The sequence below is a fragment of the Cryptomeria japonica genome, chromosome 8 (genome assembly GCF_030272615.1).
Source record: "Cryptomeria japonica chromosome 8, Sugi_1.0, whole genome shotgun sequence".
NCBI classification, from domain to species: Eukaryota; Viridiplantae; Streptophyta; class Pinopsida; order Cupressales; family Cupressaceae; genus Cryptomeria; species Cryptomeria japonica.
Genome location: NC_081412.1, coordinates 181,448,962 through 181,468,352, shown reverse-complemented (window position 1 = coordinate 181,468,352; position 19,391 = coordinate 181,448,962). Strand labels below are relative to the sequence as shown.

The window sequence follows — 19,391 nt, the reverse complement described above, 5'->3', positions numbered from 1 at the left end:
AAGACTATCTTTACCTAAAAGAAAATCACAAGCTACACTCCATCACATACAACTTTCAAAATGTACAAGATAAGTGCATTGTTTACCAAAAACAAGATAAAATTGAACGCAGAAGATTTACTCACAATTTATTTACAGATGACTTAGGGCTTACTAGAAGTTACTGTAAAAGACAAATAGAAACCTATCACACCGTACAGATGTATGCAGATTAGTTATGGACAATTTAGTATACTATAATCTGTAAATTTGTTTAGGCAAAAACTGAAAGAATATATTTGGCATAATACTTTCCAAAGAAAAAGAATCGTTAACCTCAAAACATAGGTCATCAACAATAATACATTACATAAAAGAGATTCTGGAAAATACTCCATTAATTTTTAATTATACATTGTCAAAATTATCGATGCAGCAAGCTCAGTTTGCAAAGTTATTAAAGATATGTATTTCTAGGGCATGATGAAGCTTCAAAAACCAAACAGGAAGTCAGATTGAATAAATTGCTTGAACAAACAGGAGAAAATACAACAGAGGGTACTAAGCTTATGAAATACTTATGAAAAATTCTTGCTCATTTTAGTCTTCTAAAATATATCGCTAATAATGATTCTATGTTGTAAGGTCCATAATTGCACTGACAATATCTCCATCAGCAGCCTTCAATGCTTTAACAGCCTTAGGTCTTGAGACTCCGGCCTGAGTCATAACTAGTTCAATATCCTTTGGCTCAACGCCAGTTTCATCAACATCTTCTTCTTCCTCCTGGGCAGCAGTAGATGATTCTGGTTTAGCCATTACATGGCTTAAATCAGGAGCCTTAAATTGCTCAGCTGCCTGTGTCTGCAGCTGTGAACTCAGATCCTCAATCTTAGCCTCACCAAAGATTATGTATGTATCTGATGCTGGACTTTTGAAAACATCAGGCTTTGAGATGACAAATAAGATCTGCAAAGTCAGACCAGCAAAAAAGTAAGGATTTCTAGAAAAGAAACAAATTTTGTATGTTAAAAACTTAAAAAATATTCTTTTGACACATATAACTATCCACTTAGAACCATAAATGGAATGAAAACCAACATTTCTGCTTTTCTTTACAGTAACCCTAGTAACGCCAGTGATCGGCTTCATTCCAAGCTTGAGCATTGCTTTCCGACTCTTCTTCTCACTCCTACTTTGCTTTGATTTTCCATTCCCATCACCACCTTGCTCTCCTGAAGGGTGTTTAGGGATTTAAGAATGCCAAACTTAAATAGAAGAAAACATTGAAAAGAAAAAAAACAAGTGATGGCTAGGAAAGGCTTCCACAGAAAATACATAATTAAATCATTACAAGAAACCAAAAAATAAATGAAACACTACCTTGAGCATCATCCTCATCTTTATCATCGTCGTCATCTTCATCATCTTCATCATCATCATCCTCTCTATCATCTTCTACGATAGCTTCATCTGACTGCAAAATAAAAGATAATTTCCCAATGAAAAACTTGGTAAAGAAATGAGCGTAAAAAACAGTAAATTTGAGACTTGGGTCAGTGATCAATTCAATCTTTTCTGCCTATGTTTCATTAAAAAGGTGAAAAACAGATTATCGGTACAACAGAAAATAGTTACCATCACAAAGATCATCATCTACATCTTCATGGTTTTCTATTTTTTTATTTATGCAGGCTGCGTTTAACAGCTCACTTGATGTTCATCAAAATGAATTATAGAGACCATTTGAGCCTCAAATAAACAGAGGCCACAGGCTCAACTCTCAACACTGTAAAGATTCAAACTCCTACTAACATAAATATTTCATAAACTCTATACATAAAAAAAAATCACAAAAACTCAGAATTAGAATGCCATAATTTAGTATATGCAATATTAAAGTAAAGTCTAAACTCAGAACAAGTATGACTATGCTATAATATAGTATATAATTATACAATATTATACTCTAGAATAATTGATGTTTTATTTTAATAACTTATATCACATGATATCATGCAACGTTTACTAGTTCATTGAGTCAAAAACAAAAGAGAAAATAAACATCATACTTGCTTCTGTTAACTTCAATTATTTACCAGGCTTGCTTTCTTCATGGTGCAGTAACAACAGTGGAGCATTTCTACAAACCATAACATCTATATACAATCCATACTATCTATAGTAACTAATATCTATACCATATAAAAATAAATATGTTTAGCCTACTCTAGCAGGTGTTGGGCTCTAGCACCAACAACTCCATCTTCTTCTGCAACAAGCTTCCATCCATCTCCTACCAGTTAGTGGCCATTTCATGCGCAATGAACAGCACATATCTCCTGTTTCCTGCCTTCATAATTTTCTCAATGCAGCTCGGCTTTGCAGTTAAAATTATATTATATTTTTGAAATGAAATGCACAGCAATGAAGGTAGCCTCACTCTAGCAGGTGTTGGGCTCTGAGGCCAATGCCCCTGTTTTCTTCTGCAACAAGATTTCATCCATTTCCAACCAGTTTGCAGTCATTTTGTATGCAGTGAACAACACTTACCTCCTGTTCTCTGCCTTTCTGATTTTCCCAATGCAGCTGGGAAACACCATGCTCTGCCTCAACTCATTTAGGATTTTGCCAGTCAAAGTCGAATTAATTGCCTGAAAATTTCACCCAAAGCTTGAAAAAGCCAAACCCTGCCTGACTCCACAGTTAGTTGGATCCATACCTGAATCTGGGATGACATGTACCTGGAAATGATGTATAATCCAGCCAATTCAATAACATAGACATTTTCGTCTCAGCTTACCAGACAGTCTAACAAACAGGCTTGCATAGTATAGTTATCCTCTTGTTATACACCACACCCTGCTTTTTCCACAGTTTTATTTCTTCCTAATATAACTTCAACTAAAATCTCTCTTGAATTTGACAGTTGCATGGTTTAGTCATACAATTGAATTCAAAATGCTTATTCTGGATTAAAAGCTTAGCAAGACATGAGTTATGAGCAATAACATTGGCATATAAATGCATAAGATGCTCACATAACATAAAATGTATATTGGAGCTTAGAACGTAATGCGTAATTATCGTAGGAGTTGATTGGTGACTCCTCAGCACCTTGGGGTTCTAGATCTGTTTCAAATGTGATTCTTTGCAACCTTGATTTCAACAGCAAACCCTCTATATGTGATTTCCACTCATGATAGTTGTATGGAGTTAGACAAAAAACTTTTGGCAAATCCATGATAAAATCAGATAATACAATAGAAGAACAGCAAATTACCCCTCACAATAGAAGCAAATTTCCTCTTTGTTCAACAAAAAATGACACTTTCTTAGAAAATTTACAAGTTGTTGTCTAAAAGTACCAATCTGGCTTCAAAATGAAATTCTGAACAAAATCTGCAAATAGGTGCATGTAGAGAACTGTAGAGCTCTTGAATACCTTACCGATCCCGCAAGAATCGGGAAAAACAGAGATTGGAGCAAAAAGTTATGAGCTCGGAGGTGAAAAAGCAAGATCCTAGAAAAAATGGCATCAAACAGCAAAATCCTAAGATACCGGAATCATGCCTGCACTGCTGGGTCTGGGTACAGGTGCAAAACAGGTCCGGATTCGCCTCGGGTTCATCCAAGGTCCAAGCGCTTGGACTGGACCCTAGACCAGTCAAGCCAAACCCAGGTGTACCTGGCCGTTTTCAGCCCCGTGGGTGCCCAAAAATGGGTCCCACCTAAAAAAACACTTTTAAAACATAAAAGAGCATCCTAAACCAAAATTTTGCACCATGTATGCTTTCTTTGGCTCATTTCACTCATTTTTCATCACCATACTTGCAATTTTCACCATTTTTTTTTCCTCCAAGCTTCTTTTGAAAGTTGTTACATTTTTCTTTGAAAGTGAAGGCTATGGAGGAGTGAGACACACACCAAAGGCTTAGGAATCATTGGAGAAAGAAGATTTAGCCATCAAAGGTGAGTGAATCTTCATTTTTTTTCAAGTTTTTAATAATTTTTCCAAGATGAAAAGTTTTTTAATTTTTTTTTAATAAAGTTTTAAATATTTTTTACAATTTGTATTGCATAATAAGGGGTTATAATGCCAATTTAAAAAAAAAAAATCAATAATGTTTTGAGTTTTCCATTTTAGGTTCATATTCATACATAATGGCTGCAAGTGGAAGCTCTAGTTCAGTTGCCAAAGGCCAAAATGAAGAGAGCCCTTTTAAAATTGATGCAAGTTCGCCACTTCGGCGTTATACAACAACGATAAAGCAAATGTCTGGTGGTGGGAGTTTTCTTTGGCAATGTAACCATTGCGGCATAGAGTATACGAGCTCATACTATCAAGTGAAAGGTCACTTGTGCCATCCCTGGACACGAAATAGGAGCTTGTAACCCAAATGGCAAAGGGCTGCCACAAGGTCTAATCCTGGATTATATTAGAGAACAAGAGGAAGCCGACATGAAAAGCAACAAATCAAAGACTGATCATCCTCTTGCAAAGAAAAGCTCAAAGAGTCCTCCTAGTTGCTTGACAAAACCAGCTGGCCCACATCCTTTCATGCCAATGCCACCACCTTTTGAACCAGAGAATGTTGTGGTTGCACGAAAAAAAGGCCCATTGAATAGGGCCTTCAAAAATGAAATCAAAGAGGTTGCAAAACAGAGCGTTGCTCATTGCATTTATGGCAATGGACTTCCTTTCAACATTGTTAGATCACCTTATTCGTGGGAGATGGTGAATACCCTTTACAAAACACCTCTTGATTATGTTTGTCCTGGGTATGAAAAGGTGTGAACCATATTGGTAAAGGAGAAAACTTCACTAGAAACATCATTGAGAGTGATCAAAGATACATGGCCGGAAACAAGTGTGTCCATCATTTTTTATGGATGGAAAGATTGCAAAAATAGGCCATTGATCAATGTTATAGCAGTGTCCCCTTTAAAGGCAATGGATTGTGAGGGGCAAGTAAAAGATGCAAGTTTCATTGCCAATATCCTCATAGAATCCATTGAGATGGTGAGGCCTCAAAATGTTGCCCAAGTCATAACAAACAATGCTAAAAATTGTAGGGCAGCTGCATCTATAGTGGAGGCTACGTATAATCACTTTTTTTGGACACCATGTGCAGTCCACTCACTCAATTTAATCATGCAAAAGATTGACACACAAATTGACTGGGGCAAACTAGTTTACATGGTGGCCAAGGAGATTCAAATGTTTGTGACTAATCATCACATGTCACAAGCCATATTCGAGACGTTCTCCAAGTTATCGTTGTTGAAGGTAATTTAAATTTTATTATTTAGTTTTTTAGTTTTTATTTTTAATTTTTTATGGTTGATATATGATGTTTATTTTTTTATGCCATGTTAGGTTGTCGAAACACAATTTGCATCTCACACAATCATCTTAAGATGACTTGTACCGATGCTAGAGATCTTGAGTGCTATGGTCATCAATACCTTGTGGAGTGTATGGAAGCAATCAAACACAGAAAGAGCCTAGAAAGTAAGAGCATGGATCCTTGATGATGAGTGGGATCCTGTGGAATATGATTTGAGTTTCACTGAGCCCATCATGAGCATGATTAGGTCTACTGATAATTATCACCCATGTTTGGGTGAAATTTATAATGGCATGGACTCCATGGTGAAGAAAATGAGAGCAATAAAAGAGGCCAAGGAACATGACCCAACGGATACATTTTTCAAAATTTTGCAACAAATTATTGTTGACAGTTGGAACAAGATGACCACCCCCTTACATCTCTTAGCATTTGCTTTGTCGCAAAGATATTATACCAAGGAGGGTGGCACCATATAGAGATGCCCTGGTTGATGTTGTCTAAAATGCTACATTTAGAAAGATGTATTCAAATGATGAAACTTGAAATATTGTCCTGAGAGAGTTTGGCCAATTTGTATCTTCAAAACGTGATGTTTCAGCTCTTCATGCCAAATATAGGATGAGTGCTAATGAGTGGTGATATGTAAATGGTTAAGGCTCCATTTTCTTGCAGTCTCTTGCAATTAAAATTTTCTCCCAAGTATATATCTTTTATTTATTTTTTTATTGTTTTTTATTCGATACTATCATATTAAAATATTTTTATTTTATAATTTATGTTTTAAGTATTTTGAGTTCTAATTCTTGAATTATTAAATTAAATACTAAATGATGTATGCTAACTCAACAGATTGCAAGTTCTTCAGTTCAACAGAATTGGAGTACATACTCCATCCACTCAGTCAAGCGAAATTGTTTGGGTGCAAAAAAAGCAGAGGATTTGGGCTACATATACTCTAACCTTCATCTATTGTCACATAAGCAACCTGAATACAATGAGGGTGCGACAAGGAATTGGGATCTAGCCCCTAAGTGTGCTGATTTAGATGCTACAGTTGAACAACTTGCCCAAGTCTCTATAGATGAGCATGAGGCAGCTCTTGCACATGACACAAACATAGCTAGTGAGAGTGGCAATATCAGAGTTTCGTGACTCACGGCGAGTCACGCGAGTCAGCGGGTTGGGTGACCCCCGCCGGGTCACGGTGACCCTAACCCGATCTCGGACGGGTCAAGGAGTGTGACTCGCCTGACTCGCCGAGTCCGAGGCTCGTGACCCTGTCGCGTCAAGTCAAAAAGTGCAGTCACAAAAACTTAAAAAAATATAACATTTTTATATGTTTGTTTTTTTCATTTCCCTTTCTTATAACCCTAAAAGGGATTGCAATTCACTTTTATGAGTGGAAGAGAGGAAAAAAAAGAGGAAGAGAGAAAAATAGTAAGCCACAGTTTTGCAACCAGCTGAGAGGAAGAGGTGAAAAGCTTGCACAAATCACATTGGGGCATCAAGGAGTCCATAGAAGCTCATCTCAAACACTTCTCAACAAATTTGAAAGAGGTAACTATTAATTTTTATTGATTATGTTGGTTTTTTTTCTATATTTATGGATTTTTTGTTTTGCTGTTGTTTTTTTTTGAAGTTCAACTTTCTAAATCTATATTGCATACTTCAATGATCAATCACAATAAGATAAATAGAACAATAGCATAGCAAACCCTAGATTTTTTTTTTGAAAAAATTGTATACATAGATTTACAATTTTTTCTAAAAAAAATCTAGGGTTTGCTGATTTTTCTCAATTCTTAATTTCTTTCTTTGAAATTTGAAAATTCTCAAAAAAAAACACAATGCACAAATTAGTCTTTGGCACTTTGCTGATTTTTTTTAATTAGTTTAAAATTTTAAATTTAAAACTTTGTCAAACACAATGCTCAAATGGTGATTTGTAAAATTGTCTTATTGCAGCAGCCCTCACGTTTTGAAAACAATTTTTTTTCCTAATGGCTCATCCTAATCCTCCACAACCTAAGACTAGGAAACATGGTCAAAAAGATGAGGCATGGAAATACACTGAAGAATTTTCTGGCAAACAAAGAAATCAAACCAAGTGCAGTTTTTGTAAGGAAATTAACCATGGGGGGATAAATAGATTGAAATATCATATTGTTGGCATACGTGGTCATGATACTGAACCTTGTATCAAGGCACCTCCCGAAGCAGTCCGTTTTTGTTACGTCCAATTAGAAAATTTTGAAATACATAAGCAAACAAAAAAAAGACAAAGAGAGGAGTTATGTCATATTAGTCCCCTCCACCCACATCCACATCCGCATCCACAGCTGCATCCATAGGTTGTGTTGGAGAGGGTTCTTCTATGCCTCCCTTTCGTCCTAGTGCTTCTGCTAGTGCTAGTACTTCTATTTCTGCTCGTACCAGTCACACTTTTGGTCCTAGAGTGCGAAAATCCAAAATAGACAAATTTTTTGTACCACGCACTACTCCTGGCGCACAGCCCTCGCTTGAGAGCATGTTTTGGAACGAGGAGGTCCATGATGCAGGAAGAAAAGCAATTTGCAAGTTTTGGTACTTCTACAACATTCCATTTATTGCAGCCAGGTACTTTTTTATTTGATTGTTTTAAATTAAAATTTAAAATTTTATGGTTTGAAATTGAAAATTGAAATTGAAATTGAACTTTTCTTATTTAATCTATTTCAATTTGTGGCAAGTCTCCTTATTGGCAAGGCATGATTGATGCAGTAACCATTTGTGGGGCGGGGTTTAAAGCCCCTAGTGATACTGAGTTGAGTGGCCCTCTCTTGTTGGAAATGGTGGAAGATATGAAAGTTGACCTAGAGGAGCACCGCCAATCTTGGAGCCACAAGGGTTGCACCATCATGACAGATGGTTGGACTGATAGGAGGAATAGAACAGTCCTAAATTTTCTTGTTTCTGAAAAAACAAATTGAATGAATGATTCAATAAACGGATGATTACATTGAACGATATACACACATATATATAGAGGTTACAAGACGATGTTCTATAATTAGAACATAACGTTAAAGTAAAAGATTAAAGAACTAAAAGCTAATTAACTAAAAAGAAAAAGCTAAATGCTAAATAAAGCTTAAAAGCTAATTAACTAAAAAGATAAATGACCATTAAACAAGGAACTAAATATAGGTGACTAAAATATAATTAAATATTCTAATACCCTCCCTTAATGGTCATTCTATCTACTAACTACCCTACAGAAGACACTGCAGGTCTTTTGATCACAAATGAAAAGAACACTCTGTTGTGGTGGAGACCCTCCCTGGATCTAAAAAGTGTTAATGACCAAGAATACCAAAAGCCATCCAAGCTAATGTAGCCTTCACACGCGAATTAGAGATCTGGCACACACGAATTACTAAAGCCTGAAACAATGATTTTGAGGAATAAATCAGCAAACCCTTTTGTAGAAGAGTACCAACTCCAAAACTGACTGCAAGATACCACGGTTGCAGCTTTCGCCCTGGCAGGTGCGACCCAAACTAACTGCAACAAAGCACGATTTTTGAGGAAAAACTGTCAAACCTTGAAATGGGAACCCTTGAAAAGAGAATTTACGATTTTGAGGAGAAAATCGAAAAACCAAGAAATCTGAGGTTACAAATCATCATTTTTGTGGAAAAAAAGGGTAAAACCCAGATAACTCGAATATCGCAGATTACAAATGAGATAATTTTTATGGAAAAATTATAAACCCTGCGAACAATTTTTGAGGGAAAAATCATGAAAACCCTCACATGATTTTTTGTGGAAAAAATCAGAAAACCGACAAACAATTTTTTAGGAAAAAATCGTGAAAACCCTGGGACCTGTAAGACGAGGTCTGGCCTAAATCAATCTGATCAAGGCAACAATATTTTGATATCGTGAGCATGCACTATTTCCAGGTGTTGTGGCAGCTGTTGAACTTTTGTCTATGTTCCAACATGATGCTGGTCAAAGATGCCATCACGGAAATCAAGGTTGATTGAGGTCAACCTAGTGAAAGCATGAGACAAAAGACTCTGATTCAAAAATCAAAATAGAAGTAGCTGCACAAAAAATCTCAAACCCTGGAGGAGAATTCTGGCATGAATTCTAAGGCGCAAATTTCGAGGTTTGGAAGAAACCTAGAAATTAAAATTTTCTGCACACTTAAAACAGCATAAATGGTGCCCAAAAAAAAAGCAAAAATCCTAACGTCCACAGAAATAGCAAAAAATGTGAATTGTTTTTAAATTCCAAGGCAAATTTGCTGGCACAAAAGTCGAGGTGCGGAAAACGAGGCACCCAAAAAATCTGAGACCAACCCAAAAAAGCTCTTGAAAAACCCACCAAGAATTTGAAAACAAAATGCAGATCTGACAGCTCAAAAATTGAGGCACAGAAAACGATACACCCAGAAAAAATTGACGACGACCCAGTTGAGGTCTCGAAAAACCCACCAAGAATCTACAACCAAAAAAAAAATTCGACTTGAACTGAAGGGTCAAAACCCTAGTCGAAAATTGCAGAAACCTTAGGAAAATTTTCAATCTTCAAAAAAAACCTCCAGGTTGCAAGCCCGAAAATCTCCAAAATCCTAAAAAAACATATATTGCTGCCCAGCACAAAGGAATTCGCCCACGAACTCGAAACCCTCAAAAAGCCTTCGAAAAAGCAAAATCGTTTTTTTATAAAATAAAATTAAAAAAAATCTGGAAAATATTCCAAAAAGAAGGCCATGAATTTTTATTAAAAAACTCGCCAAACTTTAAAGAAGAATCCCATCCACCCCGCTCTAATACCATGAAAAATAAATTGAATAAATGATTCAATAATCGGATGATTACATTGAACGATATACACACGTATATATAGAGGTTACAAGGCGATGTTCTATAATTAGAACATAACGTTAAAGTAAAAGATTAAAGAGCTAAAAGCTAAATTAAGCTTAAAAGCTAATTAACTAAAAAGAAAAAGCTAAATGCTAAATAAAGCTTAAAAGCTAATTAAATAAAAAGATAAATGACCATTAAACAAGGAACTAAATATAGGTGACTAAAATATAATTAAATATTCTAATAGTTTCCAGCAGAGGTGATTGATCATTTTACTTCATGTGGTGCAAGTGGTGACGGATAATGCAGCAAGTTATGTTGTTGCAGGTAAACTTTAAAAGTTTTCTTTAAGTTTTAACTTTTAAGTTTTTAACTTTTAAATATTAATGGTAAAATTTCTTGATACTTATCACATCTAATTCTTTAACTAATTTAAAATTGTTGCAGGAAAACTTTTGATGGAGAGGCACCCAAAAATCTTTTGGTCTCCATGTGCGGCCCATTGCCTTGACCTCATGCTAGAGGATATAGGTAAAGCTTGGATGGGTGAAAGGATGCATTAAAAGGGCCAAGAATATATGCCAATTTATTTACAATCTTGCATTGGTCCTTAGCATTATGAGGCAATACACGGGGGAAAGGGAGTTGGCTCGTCTTGGTATAACGAGACTTGCCTCAAATTTCCTCACATTGAAATCCTTGTTAAAATCAAAGGCATCTTTGAGACGCATGTTTGTTGGTGAGGAGTGGACTTCCTCATCCTATGCTACGACCACTGTAGGGATGGATGTAGCAGATTGCATTTTTGATGAGCCAAGTTTTTGGACCCCTTGTGCAAAGATCGTGCAGGTAATTTTATAAATTTATATGCATATTTTTCTTTTGTTTGCATTGTGCAACTTTGCATTTTTTCTTATTTTCATGCACACTTGTGAGTTAACTATTTTTGTTTAACATTATTTGCAGGTCACTAAGCCCCTAGTAGTTCTCCTACGAGTTGTTGATGGGGAGAAGCCCACTATGGGCTACATATATGAGGACATGGATAGGACCAAGGAGGCCATTAGATCTATATATGCTCCAGTTGAGGATAAGTATAGGCCCATTTGGGACGTAATTGATAGAAGATGGCATAAACAACTTCATAGGCCCATCCATGCAGCAGCTTATTACCTCAATCCATCATTTCGTTTCCGTGCTGATTTCAAAGCGGATGAGGAGGTTCTTAGCAGGCTATATTTAGTAATATAACGGATGGGCACTAATACCACAGCTACATTGCTCGAGATGGATGCATTTAATAATGCAGTAGGGGCGATCTTTGCCAGCCAATTGTGCAAAGAGGGTCGGACAAAATTGCAGCCAAGTAGAAAATTCTAAAGTTTATGACTTATGGATTTTAATTTTTCATTTTATAATCCACCTTTAAAGTTGGAAATGAGACTAATGTTTTTTTCTTTTCCTTATCTCAGATAGATGGTGGCAAATGTTTGGGCCTTCAACCCCCAACCTTCAAAAAATTGTCATTCGCATATTGAGCCAGCCATGTAGCGCTTCTAGATGTGAACGCAACTGGAGGATGTTCGAGCACATCCACTCAAAGAGGCGAAATAGATTGTCTGTGGAGAGGTTGAATGATCTAGTCTTTGTTCATTACAACCTCCGTCTCAGGACCAAACAAATTTTGGACACTGACTCCTCTCCGATCACTCTAGAGGAAGTCGACCCCGAGTCCGATTGGCTCACTGAGTCCACCGATCCAATCTTCACTGATGAGGACCTTGAGTGGGTTGACCAGGCAGACAGAGAGGCTGAGGTTGTGGCTATGGCAGAGGAGGAGGATAGAGCACGATCAGGCACAGCACCTATGGCTACTCAAACTGGCACATCACAGGCAAAGACTATGGCTACTCAGTCATCCAGGACCTACCTTAGACGCCTTTCTAGGAGGCAGATAGACGAGGCTGAGCCTGAGCCTGAGCCATAGACTTGTTTTTGTTTACACTTTACAGTTACATATATGTTTGGGAACATTTCAAGTCATGGATTTTATATACATTGGACAACATTTATAACTCTATATATCTATGTTTTCTAATTCCTTCAGCTACAATTTACATTTCTACGCATGTGATGGATGTATGTTTATGTATGTGATCAAATTAGCTTCTATTTGATGATGTTATAGTGTCTTTGAGCTTAATTCAATAATGGGTGTATGAAACAAGTTTTAAATTGTTAAAAATCTCTAAATTTCAAGGGTTTTCTTATTTTGCCGAGTCATTGCCGAGTCCGAGCCGAGTCACGAGCGACGCCTTGCCGAATCAGAGCCGAGTCCGAGTCTGGGAACTTTGGGCAATATAATGGATTGTGGTTTAAATAAACTTGGACCAAATGTTGGCCTTGATGCTTATGATGAAGATGAATATGGATATGGATATTAAATATGGCTTGTAACTTGAATTATCATTGTGTCATGACATTTTGACACTCGAAAATTATCATTTTTGCAAAATTATGAAAATGATACTATGAGGTATTAAAAAAAAATATTTATAGGCAAATATGGATTTATGAGTATCACTCTTCTTATAGTTATACAGTTATAGCTATATAATATATTTTATAATTTTGATGTTTGAACATATATATATATTTAAAATTTTAAAATATATATGTATGGACGTACCCATACCCGAACTGGCAACTTGGGCAAAATATTTGCAACTAAACACACCAATGTGAAGTTGGCAAAACCAGCTTTTCGGCAATATTTCGTTTACAAAAAAAAAAAAAAAAACCTTTCATATGTGTAAGTTACAGAAAAATGAAAAGAAAAACAATTAGGACCGAGTGTACAAAATTCAAAATTTTGCCCTCCAAGAGCTGGCCAACGATCACCCACGTGACTAGGGTTGCACATTGCAAAGAAAAAAAATCGCACCACCCAAAGGGCAGCAGCAGAGTGAGCAATGAGTGGTGCTCCAAGCAACAAACATGCCACCAATGGTGTGGGCTTAGCACTATCACTCACACTATGACCTCTGGGCAACCAAGCGCTCCTACATCTAGGGCTTCTTTAGCGATAGAAAATTTAAACAAACTTTATAAAATCTTAAATCTGCCAATCCGACATTATTTTAAAATCACAATTTTTATAAAAAAAATATTTTTAATAAACAATTTTATAAAAAAAATCGTACCAAATACACAAGATTGAATGCAAATGACACTAACATCATATACCCTTGCCTGCGCAAGAGAATATTCCTACATGAATATTTGCAATTTTTTAGCCAATGGTTTGCATATTGCCTGCACAGGTTCTATATGATTCAGTCGTACGGTACAAATCCATACAAATGTACGAAATTTTGACTACACAAATTTGCAACCTTTGCCAAAATGGCCAAAAAATCTGCAACCTCCAAAATCGAAGTATCTTATAAAAAATAGGGGTTTTATGCCTTTAGAGTCAGCTGTGAGGTCCATTTTGCCCCAAATTGCACCCAACAAAAGTAACAACCCAAATCACCTTTAGAGTTTTGATACCAAGTAGGAGTCGATCGATGACTCCTCAACACCCCCACAAACCCTGTAAGACCAAAATAACTTTTAGAGAGAGAAAATGGCAAGAATATCTTACTGATTTTTTATGCAAGAATTGATTGAAAATGTACATGAGAGGCAGGGTGAGAGGTAGGATTAAAAAAGATGTTGACATGTATCTTAATCCTCTACAATGAGACAACTATAGTGATGAATATTAAATGACCTAGGTAACTAAAAGTAGTTGTCTAACGAAAAGATAAGATAATTATTTTAGTCTTGCAGGTTTCCTGGGGTTGTTGAGGAGCCAACAATCAACTCCTAGAATTTTCACAATCACAATTCACATAGTCAAGCTTGGCAGACCAATTAATTTCCAAATCAATGTTTTTCTTGTGTCATTCCTGCACATAACAAGCTTTTCACACCAACTCACCAATTAGTCAACCATAAACTTGCAAAGACTCGCAAATGACTTGTTTGAAAAACTCAAGGTATGAAAATGGCAAGTACTTGGCACCTTGCCAAGTAGTCAAACTATTGCATTCTCAATTATACTAAGCTATACTCTGAAAATACAAACCTTACCTAGTCTAATTATTTAATGCAATTATGTGCATATTTACTATGTGTATACGCTTATATTCATAAAGTTGCTCATATTGCAATAATTATATGAAGCAAGTAAGAATTGAACATGAAAGAATTGAACATGAAAGCATGCAAATGAAGTGTGAATGGCACATGTAAAAATAAACAACAAAAATTTTCTCCTTGTGAAAGATGGTCCAGAAAAACTCCAGCAAGTAGGGTGTTGCATCTAATCCACCATCATTAAGAATGTAAGGTTATAAGCTCATGTGACCTTATATACAACCAACAAAATATCTCATTTATCCTATATCCCAAAAAACTTTGTTCTCTACAATTACATTTTCCAACTCTCTGCAACCTTTAACTTAACGCTAGATGACTGTTGAGTTGCCTACCAAGCATTGTTGCAAGTAGACGCGTCTCCAACCCCCTGGGGCATGTCTCACGATTGGGATGTGTTCCCCACACCAAAAACAAGTACAGAGACATCTCCCATCCACAAAACCCTAACGTTGGCATCTCAAGCACATAAAACAAAAACTAGAAGAAAAAAAAACTAAATCATCGCACATGATATTATTTTCATCCCTACTTGTCTGTTAAGCAAACTTATTTCCCACCATTACTGTTGCACAGTTTCATTTTCTTCTATCACCTTTCACGAGGGTCGAACTTTTCACCGCCTTTTATTCAATGGCATACTTCTTTTCATACAATGTGGTGTTAATTCATAGAACAGTATTACAAACTATTAGCCACCTTAGCCTCCATTACTTGAGCGGCTACCGTAACATACTTGGATTGACACTTGACCTCAATCCATAGTTGCAGGAATAAATGTACACCGTTGATAATGGATGTGTTCGCAGGTCATGTGCTAGTGACTTTGTGGGTCCCACGTTTTATGGCTTTTTGTTGTTGGCCCAGCCTTTGTGTGTGTATGAAAGAATCTCTTTGACAAACAATTGCAGATAAATTGCTTTCACCCCTAGTTATAGTCACAACGAAGTGTTACACGTGGAAAATTTTACTACTATTTTAATTAAAGGTAGGGCCCAGCAAATACCTACAGTACCGAAGGCTAATCTCATTCAGTAGTTGCCACATCACCTACTTACATGGCATCTGCTTGATTATTAAATTATTTTACTTTTACCAATCCTGTCATGTCACAATATGCCTAAAGCAGCATTAAGCAACCTTTGTTTGCGGTTAAGAAGAGAACCAAGAGGTCTCCCTTCAGTTCTCCTCTCATTAAACTTGACATATTCAAAGTTTCAATATATATATTTAAAAAATGGCATCTCCAAGTACCCATCTACTTATTTCAAAAAAAATTGTACCAATACCAGTACCCGTCTCCCATACCAGTACCAGTACCAATCTCCTGGCAACTATGCTGCCAAGACTCTTGACAAAAGCATACTGGAAAATCAACGCATAGACCTCCAAATTGTGAACCAACTCAAAATCAAGAATGTAAATGGACCCACATTTAATCTGGAGATTATCCACACCTGTTTAAATGGGAAAAATACCAGAGACGTTAGTTAAGGAATAGTCTTGTGCACTATGCTTCCAAGGCAGTTGTCAATGGCTGCAATGAGTTCAGACAGTCTTGCAGATAAGTATATGCATGAGCCTTGACTAACCCAAACTATGCACATACAAATAGCAAATTTCAAAATTTGAATCACACAAAGTTAGAACAGCAAATCTAACTTTTCATGGAAATATGTGTTGCCCAGGCTCTGACAAAAATAAACACAAAAATACAGACCCACGCGTGCACATGCACACAGACCAGTTTCAATCCCATTTTCCAATGTGTTGCCATTGTCATCACACACACGTGACAAAAACAAAAAATACACCCCACACACATGCCTGCACCCACCTGCACAAAAAAGAAAAGGAAAGAAAAGAGAAAACAGTTTCAACCCTGTTTTCCATTGTGTTGTTATCATCACATTTCTTTTCACAAGGATCTAAGAGACTAACTATCTTCAACTAGGAATATACCACTGTGTTTTCCTCAAACTTGTAATGTTAAGAAAAAAATTCACATTGACGTTAATCACAAAGAAAGAGGATCCACTAGGCTAAGAAGCATCTTCAAACATGTTACTACCAGAGAGGATGCTATCACATCAACGCAGGGACTTGCATCTCAGAACCTTCATTTGAGTTCTTATAGCTTTTTATGTGCACGGCCTCACTTTAGATTACCATGTCTCACAATTGTTAACATTAAATCAACAACATGTCCAAAAACGATACCTTGACTTAATTCAGTCACCTAAAGTGAGCATACCCTGCTTGTATACCTTGCTTAGTCTGATCCCTCACACTAACAGGGAATAAAGATAGCAGCTTCAATATCCAAGAAAAAAAGCTTCACAAAAAGCTATTAAACTTATACAAATTGCACCCATATCAATTGTAAGATAAAATTTTATAAACCCTAGTTTGCAAAACTTCTTCCAAACCTTTCCTACATAACATTGAATTGCTAATCTCAAATGGGATGAGTTCAAGTAGTAAATGGCCATATCTTTCATAACGGAGTCCTGTATTCACATTCCCAGAGGACATGTTGCATGCTTAAATGGTACAAATGTTCAATCTTGAATTAGGTTAAAAGAGATTTGATGAATGACACACCCCTCAGTTCTGGCATCTGAAACAAAAGACACGCCCCAAATAGATATTAACCCAAAAAAATCATATTTCTAACATTCCAACACCTTGCCCCTCTTTCGAATACGGCAAACTTTTTCAACTTGGTAACTATACCTTAAAATAACGAAATCACACTAGATTCCCTCGGGCACTAACATCACTTAGCAGTTCCTCTGCAATTTCTAGGTCCCCTAGCATTCGGAATGCTTCCAATGTGAACGGCGTTTAAAGAATTTGACGCTTCAATGAAACCTAATGGCATACACACGTGTGGAGGAAAATGTCCGAATTAATATCTACCTAAAGTAGCAAAGGAAATTCAGATCGCCTCTAGTCAAATTACGACATGAATATTCACCACTGGCCAGACAGATCCACAACCTCCATTTAGACCCACTGTAAGCGACAACTCAAATAGTTAACCACATTGAAATATTAATTATAACAAACACTCGTACCGTGAATCAACCTGCAATATACAACATGCTAAGTCTTAACATTGAATCCCTTTCATTTGATCTGTGGAAAATTTAAAAAAACAGGAGACTGACGTAAAGGCACCAAATATGTTCCCGGTGGCTGGAAAACATAAGCTTTACTATTCGCCAACTTAAACCCTTTCGTTTCAAGCTTGTTATCAAATGGTAGCAACTACATATTAGTTCCAAACCCCTTCATTTGAAAAAGTAAAAAATTCAAATAGTCACATATGAAGCACACCCACTACAATATTTAGCCTAAACTCAATTCAGTTGCAGAGAGAAAACCTAAAAGTAGCCATTAATGAACAAGAACCAAAACCTAAACCCAGTTCATTCGAACAAATGAAACCTCAAAATAGTTGTAAATGAACAATACCCAAATGGTAATACTCGTCTGCTAAGGCGGCCAGTGGTTATTGAACACAAGCTACTTCAATTTAATAAGTGAAATCTCGAGAACAAGATCGAACAACGAAGAGAAATAGCGAAAAAAAATATATTTTCTGTTACCTCTTCGATCTTGTGTTGTTCAAGATGAGCAGCTAATAATTCCTCCTGGGTTGGGGCCGTCATTGTGTAGGCGAAGACACTGATCAATACTCTCAACGTTTCTGTGAAGGCTTGTTCCTATGACAAAATGTCCTGCCAATTTTATCTTCTCATAGAACCCCCTCTTTTTCTTCAGGTAAACATCTGTTGTTAGGGCAATGGAAGGTTTAAACGGTAGGATAATTTGCAGTTACCTAGATTTCATTTAGAAGGAGTAGCAAAAAATATTTTTGTGTACTGTAAATAAAATTAAACTCTCCCTAAGCTTGCTTAATTTAAAGCTAATCCAATCAGATGTATTGCACATAAAAGCAAAAAATAATTTAGAGTAATAATTAAAAACATTATTTTCGGAAAGTAGATGAAAAGTGGATAGGTAAGGTTTATTCAGTTTAGACTTGAAGATGAAGAATAATTTTATTCTTTATTGATCTTGTGATTATTTTATTTTGTATTCTTTTTTGTTTTCAATTTTTTTATTTTTTTATTTATTTTAATCTCTTTATCTTAAGGTGTCATGTTATCTTGATATCTTCACTCTCTCTTTCCACCTCTCTCACGTTTTTTAATGTGTCTAGGTCTACAACATTATCTGTTTTACTTCTTGTGCTTTCTATTATCATCTTGATGGTGGATCATAGAGTGTGATCTGAAACAATGATGCAAAAAAATTCACACTATCAAATCTAAAAGCATACAGAGACAGAATAATTTTATTGCTGTAGTGAAATTTGTATGTATCGAATTAATAAATCTTTGTAAGTTTGAATTAGAATAGTTAGTCAATGTCTTAATGTATATATGATTTCTAACCACCACGCAGTGTTCACACTTATTTTTTAATTTGCATGTTTCAATGTCTCTTTTAACACTATTTGGATTGGTGGTATTTATGAATACCTTATAAGGTTATCAAATCTTTAAGGGGACAAGTTCTCTTAGGTCAACCCCAAGTAAAGACCAACTTTATGGTCATGTGAACAATTGAGGATATTAGTCTTTAGTTGTGCAAATGCTCTAGAATGATGATGTAGATTTTGATTCATCAATATTGTAGTGGTGTTCCTTTCATGCTCTGTTCTTAAATGCAAATGATATTTGAGCAATGTTTATGGATGATATGTGAATATAATTGAATACATATAAATGCATGGACACACAATAAATCACACAAACGTGTGTCTAATCATCCAATAATAAATAGTTAAAAGAGGCAAGAGCTTTAAAATTTAAATTTCAATGTTTAAATTTTGAAGGGTTTGATCTTACACCCATGAGATTGGCCAACACAAAGAGGTACTATAATCAAGGTGGATGTAAAATGTATAAGAATAATTGCATGG

General features: G+C 36.0%; 1 protein-coding gene across 1 annotated transcript; it reads right to left on the bottom strand.

Moving 5' to 3' along the window:
* Window positions 1–345: 345 nt before the first annotated feature.
* On the bottom strand, window positions 346–18,288 carry LOC131048387 (nascent polypeptide-associated complex subunit alpha-like protein). Its single transcript, XM_057982335.2, has 4 exons — window positions 18,010–18,288; window positions 1,363–1,456; window positions 1,081–1,214; window positions 346–948 (listed from the first exon to the last, which is right to left on the bottom strand). The coding sequence occupies exons 1-4, from the start codon at window positions 18,070–18,072 to the stop codon at window positions 613–615; spliced, it is 627 nt and encodes a 208-aa protein (XP_057838318.1). The 5' UTR covers window positions 18,073–18,288; the 3' UTR covers window positions 346–612.
* Window positions 18,289–19,391: the final 1,103 nt, after the last annotated feature.

Coding starts and splice junctions, on each gene's coding strand:
- LOC131048387 (XM_057982335.2), bottom strand. CDS start 18,072: ATGACGGCCCCAACCCAGGAGGAATTATTAGCTGCTCATCTTGAACAA. Junction 1,457..18,009: donor AACAACACAAGATCGAAGAG/GTAACAGAAAAT, acceptor TTTATTTTGCAG/TCAGATGAAGCTATCGTAGA. Junction 949..1,080: donor CTGTAAAGAAAAGCAGAAAT/GTTGGTTTTCAT, acceptor CTGACTTTGCAG/ATCTTATTTGTCATCTCAAA.